The sequence below is a fragment of the Lampetra fluviatilis genome, chromosome 47 (genome assembly GCF_964198595.1).
Source record: "Lampetra fluviatilis chromosome 47, kcLamFluv1.1, whole genome shotgun sequence".
NCBI classification, from domain to species: Eukaryota; Metazoa; Chordata; class Hyperoartia; order Petromyzontiformes; family Petromyzontidae; genus Lampetra; species Lampetra fluviatilis.
Genome location: NC_136321.1, coordinates 6,324,476 through 6,346,024, shown reverse-complemented (window position 1 = coordinate 6,346,024; position 21,549 = coordinate 6,324,476). Strand labels below are relative to the sequence as shown.

The 21,549-nt window shown below is 48.8% G+C and overlaps 1 protein-coding gene across 1 annotated transcript in view; it reads right to left on the bottom strand.

Annotated features, from left to right (window-relative positions):
• Positions 1-11,355, bottom strand: part of LOC144947799 (dystrophin-like) — a 330,156-nt gene extending 318,801 nt beyond the window's left edge. The window contains exon 1 of the mRNA XM_078877152.1: positions 11,015-11,355. Coding sequence (XP_078733278.1) covers positions 11,015-11,213 — 199 coding nt within the window. The 5' untranslated portion in view covers positions 11,214-11,355. The remainder of the gene's footprint in view (positions 1-11,014) is intronic.
• Between the last annotated feature and the right edge of the window lie 10,194 nt (positions 11,356-21,549).

Here is a 21,549-nt window from a genome sequence, read left to right as displayed (position 1 = left end):
AGCCACCTTTGTCTCCCCAGTGCTCATGGCTACACACACCGCTCCAGGGACTTGGTTCAGAAATGTGCCACCGATGTTTGCGAAGCGTGGGGATCTAACAACGCGCTAACCACTGCACTGCTACTTGCACACAGACAAGAGGATGTATGCACTCACGTGGACCAATGCCCACATTACCCATGCACCACCCACAAACAAAAGGCAAAGGCACCCCCCCCGTATAGCCTGTAACAGACTGTTGGGGCAAGTGCTGCTAGTGAGCACCTATGAAGGCCGGCATGGCACACGAGGGGGTTGTGTGGCCAGCACCACGCCCGACAGCCTTTGTCTCCCCAGTGGCGATGTTTACACACCGCACCAACTACTAATTTGAGACTGAGTCGACCTAGGGGAAGCCCAGATAATCGTCACCTGGTGTTGGCCGTCAGAGAATCGACCGCGGGTCACAGGGTTCGAAGCGCAGCGGCGCTAACCGCGACACTGCCGCTCGACACCACCCACACAAACATCAAGACAAAAACACACGCAAACTGCAACCACACCACCCACCGCAAGCAGAAGCGAGAATTATCCCCAGAGAAGCCCCAATGCCTTTTGTGTCGTGAAAGATCCTTTATTCTAACCGGCGTGCAAGAGAACCACTTAAAATTCTATGAGACCGAGAACCCCGTTTTCGTTTGTTATTTTTAAAATCACGAAATCTTGAAAATTGTGGGAGGTCTTTCTGTGATGTATGGGTGCGCGCGCGTTGCTGTCTCTGAAATGGAAACATTCCTGCGCTGGTGAAATCCTATCAAACTGCACCGCGCGGGGAAAAACATGCAATATTTCATTAGCGTGCGGGGTTCGTAAGCAAAAGAGTCCTGCACGGCATTCCAGAGCAAGAAAATATAATGGCCAGATCCTTACGTAATTTATTCTCGCGAGGAGATGGTATTTACTGTGGCCAGTGGAATGTCATTGAGTCCATAGAGCAAGCCCATTTGTTTTGCCTGTCACATCAAGGAATACATCTGCTAAAACAATCAAGATATCACGAAGATATTTCTAAATACATGCAATATTCGTGTTTTTTTTACAGTGAAAAGCAAAGCATAGAGTAGGGCTATATAAACCGTTGCTGTTGTTATTTGTTACTGTAAACTTTTAACTGCCAGTCCTTTGTCAATCCATTGCTGGATGAAGGCCACCCCATGCCACGTAACTCAAGGGTGCTTTTACCCATACTTTGCTACACTGGTCAATGTGGGCTGGTCAGAGGCGAGCCGTGGCATGAGCTCGGATATCCACTCGGCAATTCACCCCACCATGGCCTCGAACTCAGTGTTGCACCACCATCGGCATGGGTTTTCTCCCATGCAAGACCCCTCCTGATGAGGAATCATGAGACTTATTTGGGGCTTTTCCTGGATAAATAACCTGGCATTAGTGGCTCCCCCAAAAGCTCTGCATTGTGAGCGTCTGAATGGAGCGGTAACAAACCCAAGATTCCACCGAACTCAGATGCTAAAAAAGCATCTCCTAGCATAACATGATAAAGCGACAAAAAAAGACTCCCATGTTTATCGTCACCTCTGCCTTACGAAAATAATAATTAGCTGTGATGGAGGGCTCAAGTTCAGCTGAGTCCGTCCAGATTGGCGACATGGAAAGTATTACCGCAACCGAGGTATGACAAACATCCAATTAGCACGGTTGGCTATGTACGGTGTGAAATAAGTTCAAAATTACATACACACTTCTCGATATGGCTGTGGCTATGGAGTACGGGCGCCAACTCCAATTCACTGGTAATAGGTTTTGACCCTTTTATCTGGCACCAAAACCGACACCTTTATACAAGGGATCATGTTTGCAATAACCACCACAAACGCAGTCAAAATGCAAACAAAAAGAGACAACTCTGATAATGATATGCACTGTCCTTGAAATTGATTGGTCCACACCCGAGACGGCTTTTCTTAGAGACTAGTCTCCACTGGTGTTGGACCAGATTACACCAAAAAGGCGTACAACTCAAAAACAGCGCACTATCATTGTATTGAGAGCTCGGGGTAAGCATTTACATTATGAGACCTCCTTTGCCAGTAGCAAGATATAGTAATAAGGTTTTACTCTTTTATCTGGCACCAAGACTGGACCAATCAATTTCAAGGACAGTGCATATCATTATCAGAGTTGTCCAAATTTCGATTTAAAGCTTTCGTGACTGCAGGGATTCATCTTCTTGGTTCTTTCGGTAAAGTCACGTAGAAGGGAAGTAATACAATAAATTCAGACTCTGTCTTATCGACAGACATGTTCTTCACCTGAGGACCGGCTGCTTGTGTTGTGGCCGAAACGTTGTGAGAATTATTTTATTATGTTTTATTTTTATTATTTTATTACTTCCCTTCTACGTGACTTTACCGAAAGAACCAAGAAGAAGAGTTGTCCAGTTCACTGGTAGACTGGAGTAAGGCGACTAGTCACTCACCTACCTGCCGTTTTACCAGTGACCCCGATAATATCCCATGAGAAACGAATCCGTAAGTAGGCCTGCCGTGGTTGTAATGGTGAGCGCACTGGACTTGCAATCCAGAGGTCACCGGTTCAATTCGACATTGCCAACGTGGCAGTTGAAATAGGTTTTTACCCTTTAAACTGGTACAAAACTGACACCTTTATACAAGGCATCATGTTTGCAATAACCACAACACAAGCAGTCAAAATGCAAACAAAAAGAAACAACTCTGATAATGGTAATGATATGCACTGTCATTGAAGTTGATTGGTCCACACCCGAGACAGCTTTCCTTAGAGCCTAGTCTCCATTGGTGTTGGACCAGATGACGCCAAAAGGCGTACAACTCAAAAACAGCGCACTATCAGAGTATTGAGAGCTCGGGGTAAGCATTTACACTATGAGACCTCCTTTACCAGTGGCAAAATATAGTAGTAGGTTTTTACCCTTTAAACTGGTACAAAAACTGACACCTCCCTCGCCACTTCTGTCCACTCAGCAGTATAAGGTGGGTAACACCACAGCGAGTCAATTGGCAACTGTGTGGTAGGGTAAAGTGTGGGTACTCACACCTCTTCAAAAGACACCTGGCCATCGTGGTTGAAGGGGGCAAAGTACACCGTCGTCTAAACGAGGCTCTCTAGAGCTCCCTGTCGCCCAGGGGTCAGCAGCCAAAAAGAAATGGGCCATTTTTTTAAAAATCGAATTTGGTTTAAAAAAAAAACCCCTAACAATATTTCAAGAGCAGCAATTTCATGCGAACACGAGAAGGTGGTCTCTTAATAACGTCACGAGGCAGTCCTTAAAAGAGCAGCATGCGGCTCGAGCCGAGGCCTTCCCACCAGCAGTGACGCGAGGGCAAGCAATTGCAAGCGCCGCATCTTTACACGCAAGCGAAAAAACACATTTCGGGCGGCACCTAAGCCTTTGATTTTTGCTTGTAAGCAATCGCTGACGCCACCCCACCTCCGCCCCCCCTCGAATGGTCTTGCTACAAGAGTCAGGACGTTGGGCTTCCAAAAAAAAAGTTGAGTTTGTTTCCCCATGCATCGATCGGGGGGGGGGTGGGTATTTTTTTTAAATAAAAATTATTTTCTCCCGCACCGGGCCGACCTTCCCAGTGCAATCTCCCCCGCCGCTGCAGCCGAGGAGGCAGCCCCAGACGCACCGAGCGCTACCCCCCATCCCTCCGGGGGGGCCACCAGTGTAAACATGCTGCTGCTGCTGGAGCAGCGAAAATAAATGGCTGTAACACTTCCCGAAATTACATAAACGTAGCCTTTGTGCGAGCGAGCGAGCGAGCGCCAGAAAAATGACGGAATTACGTTAACTGCCTCTTCGTGTCGGAGCTGAGTTATACGGCCAGGGGGAAATTAATAGGTTTTTTTACGTAGCATCGACATTCGAGCTACGAGCACAAAAGTTTCATGAAGGTAGCCATCGTCCGTTGTTCGTGTGGTGGTTAGCACGCTGCGCTACGAACCCGGCGACCCCAGTTCGATTCCCGCTCACGGTCAACACCGGTGGCGATTATCTGAACCGATCATGGGCCTCATCTAGGTTGACTCAGCCTCAGATGAGTACCTGGTGCGGTGTTATAAACATCGCCACTGGGGAGACAAAGGCGGTCCGGCGTGGTTCTGTCCCGGCCTTCATAGGTGCTCGCTAACAGCACTTGCCCAAACAGTCAGCTATAGGCTACACGGGGGAATCCGTCTTTGTATCACTACGGAGGGTCTTGTTGTGTTGCTCACTGTCCATGGAACCCCTTTTCCCCAGCGTTGTTCACAACCTGGAGACGAGGGCAGTGGTTTAAGTCCACTTCGAGTCGTGTTTTACTCTCACTCGTTTTGAGTTCTCTAAATTACCTTTAGACGGACACTTCGTTTCTTTTCCCTCCCCTTGGCGAAAAGCAAATTTACTTACAGCGCTTTGAGTAGCTTGCAGAGGGGCGCTTTATAAAATGTAATTAATTAAATCTTGACTTAAAGCTTTCGTGACTGCAGGAATTCTTATTCTTGGGATATTTCGAAACGTCGCGATTTGTTTTATTTTATTTCTAACTACGTGAATTTACCGAAATAACCAACGAGTATGGATTCCTGCAGTCACGATAGCTTCAAATCAAGATTCACGTAGAGCGGTTCAAAGAAGAACCCATCTTCGTGACTTTACCGAAACATCCAAAGAATATATATTCTATTACTTGCATTATCGACTTAGCCCACGCTGCCGTCTTAACGATGTACCAATGAGCGATAACTTTATTGACACGCTGTACGCCATCAACTCGGTGGTTTAGAGGCATAGGGTTCGGATCAACGACTCGAGACGAAAGGGAGGCATAAGAGGGGTTTGGTGGATCGCACCGATCTTTGAAACTCTCAAAGCCACCGGGGGGAGGGACCCGCGGAGGTGGTCACGAGGTGGCTGGACAGCAATCTGCGGGTGTGGACCGTGTACGTACGCCCTGGGCTATTTTTTTAAGGTTTCAGGCCACGCAAAAAAGTTGAAACGAAACGTGGCACACACACACACACTGCCAGGATTAAATAAACTAACAAGCCCATCATCAGCATTTACTCCACGTGGGGTTTCAATCCCCGGCGTGATGTTATCGATGGCCTTCGAGGGCGGTCTCTTTCTGCACTCACCCTACTACTTAAGCTGCAAGAGAGGAGAAAAAAACAAATCGATAAAGCATAGCACCCACAGCTCACGAATCTGACGACGCACGGGTTTGCTCGCAGCAAACGCTTCTCCATTCTGAACAGGAGAAAGCCCGAGCATACCCCGCACGCTACCCCCCCACCCCCACCCAGCTTCTCATTGTATCAATCACGTGAATGCAGTTTGCATTTCGAGCACTCTGGATTTCTAACCAAGTAACGAAAATATGCAGCGGTAGTCGACGGGAGACCACGCTCGATATCGTCACCTTTTCCTCTGGCACTCTGTGCCTGGTTCTGCGTCTCCAACACAATGTCCTCCTCCCCTCTCTATTAAATCACTTATCGTCTTGCGCGGACACAATACCTCACTGTACTCGACAGAATCCAACGTTGATGGACGATCCAGCCCCTCGCAGATTCCACTACAGTCACCTCGCTCAGCGACGGACGATCACCTCAGTGTCACTCTTCTATTGCTACTGCCATGGCTGCCGTTCCCGTGATCATCACTCAGTGCATCCTGCACCCGATGATTCAGGAACTAGACTGACAGTTTTGGCTCAGTTTAAACACTTAGGCTTTCGCGGCCAATTGCATCCATGAGGTTTTTTTTTGGGGGGGGGGGGGGGGCGGGTTAGAGCACGTAGCGGTGTTCAAACCACCATACCCCCAGGCCAATATTCCTTCCGTTTACAATTCTTTCTTCGCACTTTTCCAACTCCTTCATGGAATTCAAGACGGGCTCGACGCTCCGAACCTGCTGAGAATTTCTAGGGCCGCTTTGGGCCCGTGCTTGGCAACCGCCATGAAATAAAAAAAAAAAGTTAGAATTTACCTAACGCGGCCCTGGAAAGTAGTGGACCCTACGAAAAAACGGCTCGATATCCGAGGGCCTCTTTCCCCCCGCTCCGTCCAGAGCTGACTCGGACTGAAGCTACCTGCCGCAGAGTCGCGGTTCACAGCACCAAAGCCAGCGGACACGCATCCAAAAAAAAATCGCTCCTTTTCGCACGGTGTCACTTTCACTCGTTAAGGACCATCCCAAAGGATGTTTGGGGGGGGGGGATATTGGATCTCACCTCAGGAACCTGAACTCTGCGAGTTCGATTTAAACCGAAATTGCCGGCGATTCACGCTCAAATAGCGTATATACGAATCGTGTTAAGTTACCACCCCATTGTAAATCCACTGCTGGATGAAGGCTTCTCCATGTCCAGTCAGTTTTGGGGGTTGTTTGACTCGACTTCACCACGCTGGTCAGCGAGCGGGTTTGTTGACGAGGGGTCAGGACCGGTTTACTCGGCAACACCGATGTTGGCCACGGCCTGGAATCGAACATGGGTCGCTCTGTGGAGAGTGCAGCGCGCTAGTGACTGCATCACCACTCCAAAGTACGGATTGCGTTTAAGGAGAGGTTGTCTTGGACTTTTAACTAATGCTAATGGCACGATAACTAAAACCTTCAGAGAGCTGCCTTTTGTAGAGAATTAACACGAGAGCGAATGAGTGCATATAAATACAATAAATAAATCCATTGCGCAGTTTAAGCCATGTTTTCAAAGATGCTACCATTCACATTTTAAGTCTTTAAAGAAATGTCAAACCCCTGGTATGTATGTAGGGATGCATGGATACAAACTTAAACCGATTCATTTGCTCATAGCATGGAATCGTCCACGTAAGAATATTTTATTTTTATTCTGTAAATTAACTTCATTATCCTAGCCATAAGAAATGTAAACTGTACAGTTTATTGTCGTTCCGCTGCACCTGCGATTATCATGGTTGGCTACGTACAGTGCGCGAAAGAAGTTCAACATTCAAATCATACACATAAGATAAACAAGATGCTAAAAACGAAGCAAACAAATCTATTTTTATTTGGACTGAAACCCCCAAATCATGGACAATTCAGATCCACCACACAGGTTATGTACATCGACTCTGCTATACAGCACATAAATCAAAACGATAACTCGTACATTATGAACCAAGCCTGTTAATTCCTGGTATTACTGCCACTCATGTGGGTGGAATATCCTTCCTTGTTATATTTGTCCACTCATTGATATCGGCTGGGCCATCATATCCACGTCCACTCCAGTCCTACAACATCCTGGTTCGCCACTTGACACAAGCCCTCTTGCAGCATATCTCAGTCTCCACCACGGTGCATCCACACTCGTGACATTTTCGTACATAACACAATGTAAAAGTAATACACTCACTCAAAGTTTGCTTCACATATGTAAAAAAACAGATTTTTTCCCCACCTCTCACCCAATACAAAAATCAAATCTACTCTATTGGCGAATATAGACTTTAAAAGGTAAAAGTCGCAGCCCTGCAAGTACTTGGACATGCCACTGCTGGTTGAAGGGCCTGCACTAGGATGGAAAACCTCTCCAAAGGATGCTATTTGGCCTACTCTTCCATTCTGGCCAGACTCTTGGAAGAGGTGGAAGCACCCACCACACTTTACCTCCACCGCGCATGCGACCCGGCCGGCCGGACAAGAGGGCGAGGTGATTTCAAGAAACCTGCACATCATTTTCATCTGCTGCGACAGGAGGTCGAAATGAACTTCCTCCTCCTTCTGGAGCACACACCCAGCGTGCTCGCCGCTAACACGCGGCGCCAGCATCCGGTGAATATATAGAACGGATGGCTAAACATTAATCGATCTTAATAAATTATTACAGTGGAACATTGCGACGTCAGCGCAGGCCTGCAATCACGGACAGCAAAACACAATGGCCATGCCGCTTTGGTCGCAAATTGACAAACCAAATTACTTCAATTAGAATGCGGAATGTCACCGCGCATTATTGAATGGCGGGAAATTACAAAAGGCTTAACGATTGAAATGTTGCTGCTGGCTTAGCATTTACAGCGTATATACAAAATTGCACAAACTAAAAATAATATCTATTCATCCTGCAGTTTTTTTTCTACTTTCTCATCGATAGAACTTATTGTTTTTTAAATGCTATCCAACACAGCGTTGCTCGTTGCACGTTAACAGAGCGGCGTTTGTCTGCCGCACGGGGACTGGAGGAAAGATCGGCTGAGCGTGCCCCCCATGTCCGAGTCGGGACAAACGAGGTCGGTAAAATCGGCAAAACGAGCAAATGAAGAAGTAAAAAAAAACAGGTCGACGTCGAGCGAATTTGACGGCCGTACATTTTTGAAAAGCGCCGGTTTTTTGTTGCTGTTTAAAGTGCGCACAGAACGCAACGACACAACGCGCGCTGGCTTCTCTACTCACCGCACAGCAGAGACATCTGCTTAGAGCCGTCAGCAAGGGAACGACGCCTGAGTCAAGCTCTCACAGTGCAAAGCACCACCACCACCACACAACCACGGAGCAGTAGGAGGAGGAGGAGGGAACGCAGAAAAAAAACGTTCTTTTATTTCCGTCCCTTTTTACTCTCACAACAAGGCTTATAGCCCTCATGCTGAGGCTCCGCTCAAGTATGGAGCTGTCGTGGGGGGTGGAGGAGGAGGGGGGGGGGGGCCTTGCTGCTGCCTCAACAACCGCCGAGGCTGCACGGAGCGTTCAAAAATTAAACGGCCGCAAGCATGGACAGGAAATAAATTAATCACCGTGAACAACACAATGCCCCCTGCTGTTCCCGTTCCAACCCCTGGTCAAGAGTTTGCAGCGCGTTCGAAGCGTGTGCTTCGTCTGCTTTATCCGCCCGTGTTCTTCTTCGGCGGACAACCCCCCCCCCCACAACTTTGGAGGCAGTTGCTAAAGGCAATTTTTGGAGCAGGGGCTGACCACCGGACACCCCTCTGAGAAAAGTGGTGCATTCTGCCTCCTTGCGGTGCCTCTGCCTGGTCACAAGAGCCCCCAACCCCACACTTCCACCCCACCCCCCCACCAAGCTGAATTGCCATGGGGGCGAGTTTTTTTGTTTTACACCTCGCTAAATTTTCTCCAGAATAACAAAAGATTGCCAAAGCTCTCCGAGCGGGGCTCAGAGCACGCACGGTGTTTACAGCACGCGCGAGTCACTGGACATCTGTGAAAGAGCAGCTTCAGAGCTCACCACGATGCCTCCAGTCTAAATGACGATACGGGATTTGACTAACGTGTGCGATTATTTAAAAAAAAGTTCCTAGTGAACACAGCCAATTGTTGGCGTGGTTGCAACCACTGGGGGGGCCCAACCGTTCCGGGTCTGACTGGGATCCCCACCACTTTCAATTTTAGACAAAGGCGCGTCTGGGGGTGGGAGGGAGGGGGTGTCCCTCTATGTGTGTGTGCACTCCGAAATGCGCGACGTGAAAACAGAGGGAGAGCTTCTCGTGTGTTGCAGGAAGAGAGAGGCCCCAACTACGTATCTCCTCTCCCTGCCGACAAAGCGAGAATCGTGAGCCACTTTGTTCCCTATCGGGTCGGAGGATGTGGGTTTCAAGGGTCTTCAAGCTACTTTATAGGAGTGTTTCAATATCAGTACTAACAACAAAAAGGGGTAAAAGCGCAGACCTGCAATTGCTTGCTCACACCACTGCTAGCAGAGGCGGGGGGGGGGGCTCTTGATGATGAGCGAACTGGAGGGTGTTTTGGTCTACTCTTCCACATATACAACCGCGCGCGACCTGCCCGTTCGGACAACTTGCGGCGACTCCAATTATACTGCTGGGTGGACAGGAGGCGCGCGGTAGGGATTTTTGAGAAACTCACGCCGCTGTTTCACAACTGCAGGAGCAAGGAGATCGCACCGAACCGGCCACGTTCTGCATCGCAAAACCCCAGCGGCTCGCCAACCACCACCGCAGCGCGCGGGAGCTCCCGGGGTTAATAAAGTATGCGGGCAATGTCAGCCGTAAAGAGCGTGCAATTATTTACAACACCCGAGAGAGAAGTTGTTTTCGGTAAATAATTCTCTCGATGATCTTACGGAGCGCGCACTGTAATGCATTCACGGTGAGAGAGTGGGGGTGCTCCCCTCGTACAGCAACAATGAAACGAACAAAAAAGACGACACATGCAGCCGGTGCTGGATACGGCGGTTCTTTAAACACGAGATGAATAATGCAGCTTGCACCGCAGAACCTTAAGCCACACTTTATTAGCATGCGTGACATTTTTAAAGAGCATAACACATGGGAATCCACAGCAATGATTGAAACGCTGACACAGGCCATATTTTCATCACAGAGCATGTTTTCATTTAAAATGCAATTAATTTACAGAGTCTTATATATTTCATTGATTTAATAATTGATGCCATTCCATGGAACTACCTTCAAATGTAAATATGACATACGCACACTAAACAAATTGCTTGCAAAGGGAAAGCAGCTTGGCTGCACGAACAATGCGTTGTTCTAATTCTAATTTTCGAAACCACGCAAAGCGCACACACACTGATCATTTGTTCGAGACTACCGTTCCAGAATGCGAGCCCGTGCATGCATCACAGACACACACGCACAGCCAGACAGACTGTGGGCACAAGAGCTGTTTGCGAGCACGTATTAAAACCAGTACAGGGCACAGATTTGGGAAGAAGGGAGGGGGAAGGGGTTGTGTGGGTAGCATCGTGCCTGGCCACCTTTGTTTCCCCAGTGCCTTTGACGACACCGCACCGTGAAATCATTCAAGGCCGAGCCGAGCCGTGGGAAGTGCCCAGGACAGGTCAAGATACACGCCACCGATTTGAGCATCGGCCAGGAATCGAACCCAGTCGACCGGGTTTGCAGTCCAGTTGCGCTAACCATTGCACTACCGCTCCCCCACAGAGGGGGGGGGGGGGGAACACACGCGCACACGCGCACGCACGCGCACGCACACTCGCGCAACGACAACACCGCCTAGGAAACTCACGTCGACCGCTCGCGCTGTTACCGGGCGCCGCCGTCATGGATCTCCTCCCGCAGGAGTCGTCCACATCCGACGCGGCCACCGAAGTGGAAACGCAGCAGAACCGATCCCTAACCGTGCCGTCGCCGTCGCCGCCGCCGCCATCGTCGGCATCACCACCGCCGGAGACGGGCTGCCGCTGCTGCTGCTGCCGCTCACACATTCTCCACTCGAGCACCGCGACGCATTTCGTGTGGGTAGCGCGCCCCACGTGCCGTGGCTTGGCTGGGGGAGGGGGGGGGTTGGGGGCAGCAGCGCGAGATCGGTTCAAACGCTCGCGCTCGAACCGATAACGCGCGCGTGCTCCTTGCGCCGAAAGCTGTGGGGGGGGGGTAGGGGACGACGACGACAACGCTGGCCGTGGCGCGTGCGGCCGGGGGTGGTGACGCCGACGGGATCGCTGCACGCGCCCCCCACCCCCACAGCCACCACCACCACCACCACCGACAGCTGCGGATCTAAAGATAGCGCAGCGCAGAGCGGCGCGATGGGCAGCCCCGCGCCGCGCGTCGCACGGGGGAGGCATCGGTCAGGATTGAAAACGCCTCGAACGAAAAGGGCGCGGAGTGACACCCGTCGCTCGCTTCGGGATGCACGCCCAGGGGGTACACGTAAGCGCCGGTGGTGGAGTGCGAAGCGAGTTCGGTTCCCGGCCACGGTAAAAAAAAAAGTAAAAAAAAAGTAAAAAAAAACTTTAAAAAATCGGCATCTGAATCGGCCTTGCAAGTTCCCTCCGCCGCGAGGTTTGCCACCTCTGCAATACAAAAAAGAAACCGGGACATTCCATGGGCAGAAGGATATCTCACAATCCCGGGAGGAGGAGAAGTACAAACAAAAATACATCATCTTGGGCTGTCTTATTACGGAAAAACCGGGACTTGTTCAAATGGCCTTCGCAGCCTTAAGGAGATGTTTTCCTCGTATGGCTACCTAAAAAAAAGAGGGGAGATCCTGAAAAAATAACCCTCCTGACATCCTACGCGCTAATCTAAACCGTTTGACTCCCAACGTCGCTGAAAACGAGGCACCGGCGCATGAGGGACGCAGTCCTAGCGGCAGGAACATGTTCATTCAGCGGGGCCCACACAAATGATGCGATTTGTCCCCACAGTAATTTGCTTTATGCTGAAAGTCCGTTTAAAATTCATGAGATTTCCGCGGGCGCGCGCGTGCGTAGGCCGGGGTGTATGATCCAGGCACGTAAATAACCGAATAATTTGTTTAGATTTGTGTTTTTTTTCTCAAAACGCCCGGTGTACTCCCCCGTGCGATCGCCCCCCCCCCTCCACTATTTGTTTGGGAATTTACAGGGAAAAAAGCGACGCGATAGAAAAGCCATCGCCATGACGACGGATCATGAAAGTATCCGGCAGGGTTAGGCGGGCCCCCCCCGAAACCAGCGCCAATGCAACCCACGAGTTCCCTCGGATGAGCTGGGTTTGTTTAAACTAATGCATTAACCATCTCCACCCAGCCCGCGTCCTCCAGCTCGGCATTTATGCACTTTTGTTTCTTGCTTGTAATGCATGCGCCGCGCACAGGTCGCAAAGGTCAGCACTACACGCCGTTTAATTTATTTTTTGTTCCTCATCTGGATGAACAAGCGAGCGAATGGATTAAGGACGGCCACGGATGCTGGCGTTTCCCTCTCGTCCGAGCCGTGCAGAAGCCAGCGCCAACTCCTTTGTGGCGGTTTTTCATCTCTGCTCGAATGCGGGTTTTTGTTGTTGTTGTATGCTTCGCGCTAATAATATGCTTGAATAACTATGAATGCTCTTCAATTGATATTAAAGCTTTGTACTCTGTAGAAAAGCTGAGCGCGCGCGCGCGCACACACACGCGCTTCGCAGCGATGCAACCTCTTTAATCATTCTTCAGTTCCCTATCTCTGTGCCAATCACGTGTCCCGGGCTGACCTGCACAAACACGGGTGGCGCGGATATAAAACTTCAGAGTCTCCACGCTCTTCCCGCAAAGAGGCTTGTCGTGAGTCGTTATCGATTTTTTTTTTTGGGCGAAGTCGAGAAATCACCCTCACCAATATTAATCGTCACAAATGTATTTAATTGTCACGTGACAAAATCAACTTCGGGTTTGGTGTTTGTGTGGCATTTATGAACGGGCACACATTTTGGTCAATCGTGGTGGCCCAACCCAAAATATTGCGCGAATCGTATTTGGCTTCGAAAGCCGACGTGTGTTTGAGAGACGTATCGTTATCCACAGCTGTGGAAGTGCAGGGGTTTTAGAAGTTTTCCCGCCACTGATGAATGCACCAACCTCCGCGTGGAGGAGGAGAGATTGCATTGTGGAGGCATCCAAGAGCATCTCCACCCCGCAAACCTCACCCAATCCTCCTCGCGTTTCTTCATCAAACGTCACTTGAAACGAGCGAGCATTGCCGTGCCATTAACTCTTTCACTTGTTCTACAACAACCGCTATTCGCCACTAAGTGGCGGTGACGTTACCACAACGCTTGTGCCAGGCTATGTGCACGTTGAAGCCACGTGAAGTGTCGAACACCCGCCGGCAGGAGGTCACGTGGCAGACCCAAGTGCCATCCACAAGTCGACTGACTGAGATGACTGGCCGATGCAACACCTGTTCTCCCTACTGTGTCAACTTGCTGTGTTTTAGCCACCCGGCACTCTGCTCGTTGTTGTGAGCGTCGCTCCTCTGCCCTCCGTTGCTGCTGGATGGCGACTGCCTCCAACTGCCCAGTAGCGTCCTTCACGAGCCTCCTCCACAGAGGCCTATCCTGATACCGCTGGTACCAGTCATTGGCAAGTCGACTCAGCTCCACGTTTTCTTGTACCACATCACTCCATCTCTTCTCTAGCCCGTGCCGCGCCCATTTATCCCCCTCGATCCGGCCGAGGAGACTTTCGCACATTCAAATGAGACTGTTCTGATCTTCTTGCCAGGAGTATTAACTTCGAATTCAACCAGCGGGCTGTTTTTCCCCCGTGTGCAATGATCTTCAATAGAAAATGGCAAACTTTGCATCTCATCCTAAAGGACACCTCTGCTAAATGGTCTTGCACCCAGGGCCGGATTAAGTTTAAATGGGAGGCCCCAGGGTTGTTATAAACAAAATCTTTTACTTTACAATATTACCCACACCAATGCCAAATATAACATTGTTATTTACCTTTGTTATCTCAGTTCTGGTGATAACGCTTGTGCCGAACAGCGAGAAGGGCCGAGGATCGATGCCCGACTTGGGAGCCTTTCTGCGTGAGTTTCCCCCCCGGGTTATCTGGTTTGCTCCCATTAGCAAAAAAAACCAACCCACCTACACTGCAACCGGTTATTAACCAAACATCCTAATGCTGAAACATTACCTGCAAATCACTCAAGTGGCATGACAGCAACATCGCTGCAAACAGGACTAGCCTGAAAATAAAAAGTCTTGAGGCTCGGTGAGGACTTTTCTGGATAAACAAACGAAAAAGTGTTATATACAAATTCTACAGATACAACATTTTCAATTACGCCACGTGACTTGTAGCAACGGCGTTCCAAAAAAAAAAAATCACCGCACAGCTGGAGGTTGCCAACCCGTGGTCCCGTGGACCACGAAGTTGCTCTGCAAGGCCATGGGACTTGGTCCGTAGAACCGTTGCTGGCACCGTGAATTCGAAATCGTTTTAATTAAAAACATTTCTTGGAGAGTGGCGATCCGCAAGCATTTTATTTAGTGGGTTGACGGCGGTTCCGGATTAAGCTAGTGCATGGCCTGCAGCATATGTTATAAAGGGGCCCTATATATAAAACAACACGTTAATATTAAGAAATGTTTTATTTGCATAGTAAAGTAATTGTAATTTTCAATTGCTATACAGCCAGCTAATACGACAAATCGCCGACCTTAAACACCCAGTCGTTCATAAAAGTTGAAGGCAGTATAGTTCTATAGTAAGAGCAAGTACAGAATCACTGAACGGGAATTTATAGCTTGAAAGCATTTAGCGGAGCCCTTGAAAGTGCGGGGCCGGTAGCATATGTAGCTACATTTGCTACTCGGATAATCCGGTACTGGTTGACGGTGGTGCGCGGCTCAAAAAATTCTGGGAAGCAATCATCTATCAAGCTTCAAAGTGCTACGGGGTCTTGCATTTGAACCACTACAAAGCAATAACAGTCTATATATACACACACACATTTCTACGTATGTTGAATTTCTTTCGCACAGTACGTAAGCCAACCGTGCTAAATCTGAGGGGGCCGTTAAAAATCCGAGGGCACCTTCCCCCCCCCCCTTCGTTTAACAAAACAAATCCCGGCAGGGCTTTTTTCATGGCCACGCCTGCATTGTTAAATAAAACGAATCAAGCCCAATGGCCACACACTCTGATGAAAGCTGTAAATAACGAGCACCGCAGCAGGCAACCTGTAAATCCCAGGGTACTCAATCTGTCAATGTGCACGAGTGCGATGTTCACCGTTTCAGAACAGAGCGGTTGATATTTTAACATGCTAAGTAGTGGTAATAATGATGATAATTTACAGCGCTCTGTCAATTCCCTGCTGCGGTAAAAGCTTGGCCCCCTCCCCCCCACCAACCGCTGCACACCAACACCTCCGATTAACTCCGTACTGTGCGAAAGAAGTTCAACATGCATACACATACCACGTCGTGGGGGTTGCATGGCCAAGCGTATTTCTGCTGAACAGAGATCCTCATTCCACAGCGTGCAGACAAGAGGGGCCTTTGCACGTGAGCATGCACGTGACGAAGGGCACCTTGAAAAAACTCCATCCAGCTGGGTGGAGCGTGGCCAGGCTTAGGGAACCAATGCGAGAGCCACTTCGCAACTCGATCTGCTCGCAGTCCTTTTCACTGCCTTGGTGCCGGTGTTTGGCTTGGCTCCCCCGATCGCCCCCGATAAAAAGACGCAAATAATAATACAACGTTCATTTTACATCGCGTCATTGATGCTAATAGCATCCCACAACGCTGCACATTAATTTATATATAAAGGACCAAATCCCATATACGGCCACTACCAAGCAAATGAAAACCCTACATGCAAGCAAAAGCTAAAATGAATCAACAAATTTCGATTTAAAACTTTCGTGACTGCCGTCCTCAGGTGAGGACGGCTGCTTGCGTTGTAGCCGAAACGTCGTGAGAATTATTTTATTTTTATTATTTTATTACTTCCCTTCTACGTGACTTTACCGAAAGAACCAAGAAGATGAATCAACAAATGAAGAAAATGCCACCAAACACAAAAAGCACAAACAACAAAATAAATTCGTCCATTGGGCCACATTCCAACTTCCCAACCAAGCCAGGACATCTTCACGATGTACCCCCCCCCCCCCCACATGAATGATGGGGGCCTTTGATGCCAAAAAAACAACCCGATGCACCCTAGAACCGTGCGGGCGAATCAGAGCGGGCAGCGCGATTGCTCTGCCCCCCCCCGCGCCACTGCCGCGCCACCAAACAATTCTCACTCGTGTCCTGAAGCCACGGGACATCGCCGGAATTACTGCGAGGGCAGCAGCAGTGGCGGCCGGCGGCTAAATACACGACTGGGCACCGATGCCCACGGAGGGGTTGAGCAAGGCTGGGTGGGTGGCAGAGGTCGCAAACTGGGTTTGATTCTTTACCCGTACCCGTACCCGGCCGCACCAGGGTCGCAAATGGGTACCCGTACCCTACCCGTACCCACCCGAAATGAGTGACAAACAGTTACTCACCAGTGACTCACGGTCTGCCCGTACCCGTACCCGGCCGCACCAGGGTCGCAAACGGCTACCCGTACCCTTACCCGGCCGGGTACGGGTAGCCGGGTATCGGGTACCCGGTTGCGACCTCAGGTGGGTGGGTTGGGGGGGGACATTTAGCCGAGTCGGTTGAGCTGTCTAGGGCTCGATTGAGTGGCCCAGATCAGATTTGTGGCCAGAGTTGGCCGCATCTCATTGTTACAACGAGGCGGGGGGAGGAAGGAGCACCACCTGGTGGGAAATTCAGGAGTCATCGTCTTCAGGTATTCCAACCAACTAAATTCCAACCAACTAAATTTCGATTTAAAGCTTTCGTGACTGCAGGGATTAATCTTCTTGGTTCTTTCGGTAAAGTCACGTAGAATGGAAACAAAAAAAAACATAATAAAATAATTATCACGACGTTTCGGCCACAACGCAAGCAGACGTCATCAGGTGAAGACCAGGTCTGTCGGTGGTCTTCTACGTGACCAAGAAGATTCCAACCAACTATTTAACCCAATGCAAATTGAAAATTTTTTAATCCGCAAAAATCTGGAGACTTATTTTTTTGGAGGGTTTTGCTACATCGGGATGTTTGGCCAATTCCGTGAATGAGTGTTTGTCTTCATGATGGGAGGAAAGCGAGTACCCGGGAGAAAACTCACCACGCATACCAGGAGGCAACCATCAAAGCTCTGCGCAGATAGATACATCCATGAGGTTTTTGGGTTAGATCGCGTAAATATATAAATGTGTCGTCAAAACCCGCCACCACCCGACACAGCCAACTAGTAAGGGTTGTCACGTAAATAGAACGTGGCCAATTCGTCACTAGTACAGCACACTGGTGTGTTAGAGAGCGAAGCCACAACATTTACAATCTGAGTATAACGTTTCGCCAGTATTTACAACCAGCTTCATCAGGCGACAGCCAAATTTGTGGAAAAGTCCACCTGTTTCGTTCCTTATAAAGGAGGCGTAGATGTGATGACCACCCTTCTGCGCTCTTGCAGAATGATGGAGGGGATTACAACACACTGCTGTGCTGTACGAGTGACGAATTGGTATGTTCTGTTTATGTGACAACCCTTACTAGTTGGCTGTGTCGGGTGGTGACGGGTTTTACAGACACATTTATATATTTACGCGATCTAACTAAAGAACCTCTAATAATAAAGCCTATGTGTTAAACAGATAGATACATTTATTAATTAAATTAATATACCTATGGTTGTATCGTTCTTTTTCTACTTTTGGGTGTACGAGATGCTGGAAAAATTGCAGAGCAAGCAGGGCTGTTTGTTACACTCACGAAAGAAAAAACGACAACTTGTCAGATATTAAATATTTAATTCAAAAACAAAACCCACGCCGGCAACTTAACGAGACGGCCATACCTTGCTATTACGCCAATTCAACCCCCGCTGTTGTTTTCACATCGACAATAATGAATAGAAACTCGTGGAAGGATTAATTAACAAGCAAGAGCAGGCAGCATCGGCCAGACACTCCAGCTCTTGTTTCAAACAGCCGCACTGCTGAGCGCCGCTTTGCCAATTCCCATTAGCAAAAAACGACCGCTGTGTGTGAAGCAAAGTCAGCCATGAGCCACGCTCACCATCACCACCACCACCACTTTCAATAATTCGCAACAAGAACCCCATGTGCCTCTCTTTGATATACGAATGCATCGCAGGGTCGGGTGTAAAATTTAATCCAACACCTGGCGCAGATTTGGTTTCGATAATGAATAAAGCAAAAGGTACGTCTCTCCAGAACCAGACCATGCTAATGTGTTACAAATTCATTAGGTATAAGGTAAAGGTGCAGCCCTGAAATTGCCTGTTAATGCCGCTGCTGGTGGAAGGAGCCACTCCCTCCGCCCCCCCCCACAGAACCACTTAGACGGGAGAGTTCGAGGGCCCATCTCGAGGGTAGCCAACCGTGCTAATCGAACCTCAGATTAGCACGGCTGGCTTGGTACTGTGCGAAAGAAGTTCAAAGCGCGTAGAGGGAGGTCGAGGGCCCATCTAGAGGGTATTCTGGGCCTACACTTCCCTACTGGCCGCATGTCTCAGAAGAGGTGGGAGGGAGTACCCCCCACGTTGTCACTGCACGCGACCTGCCGATGGATGTATCTGTGTGGTGTACCCACATATACCTCTGGGTATGGGGGGGGGGTCAGAACCTTGCAGCGTTGGTTCAGAATTTAACGGGCGTTAAATTCCCCCCTCCCCCCATTGCCCCCCCCCCCCCACTCCATTGCAGACTCCATAGAAAAGCCGCTTCGAAAATAGCCGCAGGTAAGAGGCTGCCACATCCAATCCTGCTATGGCGGAAGACAACGCCGTCACCAGCTCTCGTCAACAGAGGCCACGAGCCCTTCCCATCCTGGGGACCCCCCCCCCCCTCGCAAAAGGTTATCGTAGTCTCCAGGTCTAGTTGACGATGACGTTTGGAACGTTTAGCCAAGAGAGAGTCTGTTGATTTCGTGGAGTCAGACGCATAGTCTGGTCGCCTAAAGCCGTCAAACGTAGAGGTTATTTTGTTGGTGAGAGGCGGCACACAATACAACCCCTCCACCAATAGTACATTTTGCCATTGAGTGAGCTGTAGTGCATGTTAACAATACTCCACATTCTTTGCCTGCGTATTCATTGTGACCACTTCAGTTCGTCTCGGCACGGTGAGGTCACCCTTTGGTATTTGGTGGCTAAGTGGTAGTCATCGTCACACTGGATGGTTTTTCATCCAATCAGTCATCGTTGACGAAAATATGAAAATCCCTCGGTTGGTTAATTTCGCTAATAAAATGAACATTGCCGCCTCGACAGCTCTCGTTGTAACATCCCGGGTCAATCCTGCAGCCACATGCCGTCATGTGGTTGTGCATGGTGATCTTCAAGGGGGAGTTCATGAATGCTCACGCTGTGTGGCTCTTTGTAGAACAAAGGACTAAGAAGTTCACCCCTTTAAAATCGCACGGTTATTTGACCCGTTCCCTGGATAGGAGTCCGACTGGAAATAATGATAACAATGACGTTTTTTACAGTCATTTGTCAAGCCACTACAGTATGGTCAGTGTGAGTTTCTGAAAGTGGGAGGGAAGAGGTTTCGAGTATCAGTCCAGTTTCCACTCGCCACTCATGTTAGCCGGGTCACCTGGTTTGTAGCATAGCGCAGGTGCGCTAACAATTGTGCCACAGCTCCCCCTTGCCCTGGACACAGGAGGCGCTGTTTATAGGCTTGGATTGCAAGGTGGGGCCACGAGATGACAGGACAGCAAGCGTGTTTATGAACCCATCTGCATAGACGAAGGGAGCGATTGTTTTTCACTCCTGCGTGCTCATGCTTTCCTCCCACGTGCCAAACATTCAAGAGTAAAATTGGCCAGGCAGGCCAATAAAAACAGCTCCTCTAGCTGAACAATTCTTGAGACTCCGCGAGGCTTTACCCCTCGAAAAATAAAAGGGTTTATTTTATAATTGTTATTTGGGCGAAAGCTGTTATTGAGGACTATAGGCCACCAAAGTTGGGTCAATCTGGGTGCGGCTTCAGATTTCACATTTCACCGATGATGATTTATGCTTGGCCAGAACTCACACCCCGGTTGCCAGGTTAGGGGCATGGTGCATAAATGTCACAAGATGGAGAGAGGCCTTCATCCAGCAGTGCGAGTGATCAACAGGCTGTAAATTATTCTGAGTATTCAATTAAATCAGTCATGAATGACCGTGTCTCGCCACAAAAGAGTGACACCCCAACTTTGACAAAATTGCAAACAGGTAAGAGCGGACTTCAACTAAATACCACAATTTGCCTCGCTAATTAGCCGAGAAAGTAGCACTATGTGGGTAATTAACATAATACGCTTATTAACTACGTATGATTTTTTTTTACATATGAATGACTAATCCTCCTCCCCAGGGTTCAAGTGGCTCCAGATAGCTATAAAATCCTTAAACATCACAGCACTTGGATTTATAAAAAAAAACATCTAAGCACCCTGCTACATTTCGTGCTTTAGGAAGTTGGGGAGTGTCTTACTAGCACCTGGCTCCCAGTGGTTATTGGTTACATTACAAAATGGGATCAAATTTCGATTTAAAGCTTTCGTGACTGCAGGGATTCATCTTCTTGGTTCTTTCGGTAAAGTCACGTAGAAAGGAAGACACGGACATGGCCGAAACGTCGTTAGAATTATTTTATTATGTTTTATTTTTATTATTTTATTACTTCCCTTCTACGTGACTTTACCGAAAGAACCAAGAAGAAAAATTGGATAAGTGAAGTTCTCCCCCAATTCATAAAAAGGCACTCCCTGCTAGGATACATGGTAAGCTTATCGATAATGAATTTTATTATTGTATCCTGGCTTTGACACACCTCCTCGAAGACACCGATGGTGGAACCCATCAATCATCAACAGAACATCAACAAGCCGATGCGCACGTTCGCTTCATAAGTTAGGAAATTAAAGATACGGCCACAGGAGTGCACCTGTGGCCGTGCAACCCAAAAAACTATGGACCGAATAAGTAAAACGACTGTCGTTTGCACTCCGATGGACGAATAGCGACATTGCACAAACTCTCTGAAAGCGCCTTGTGGCTAAGCAGATCGACACAGGGCATTTGGCTCCTGAACATATAAACAGAATTGTGACCGATATTCATATGAACAGGTTTTTAAAGAAATAACAGGGACAAAATAAGGCAAGATGTGCATTGGGAGCCGATTTTTTTTTTTAAACAAACATTATTTCTGGAGCAGCATT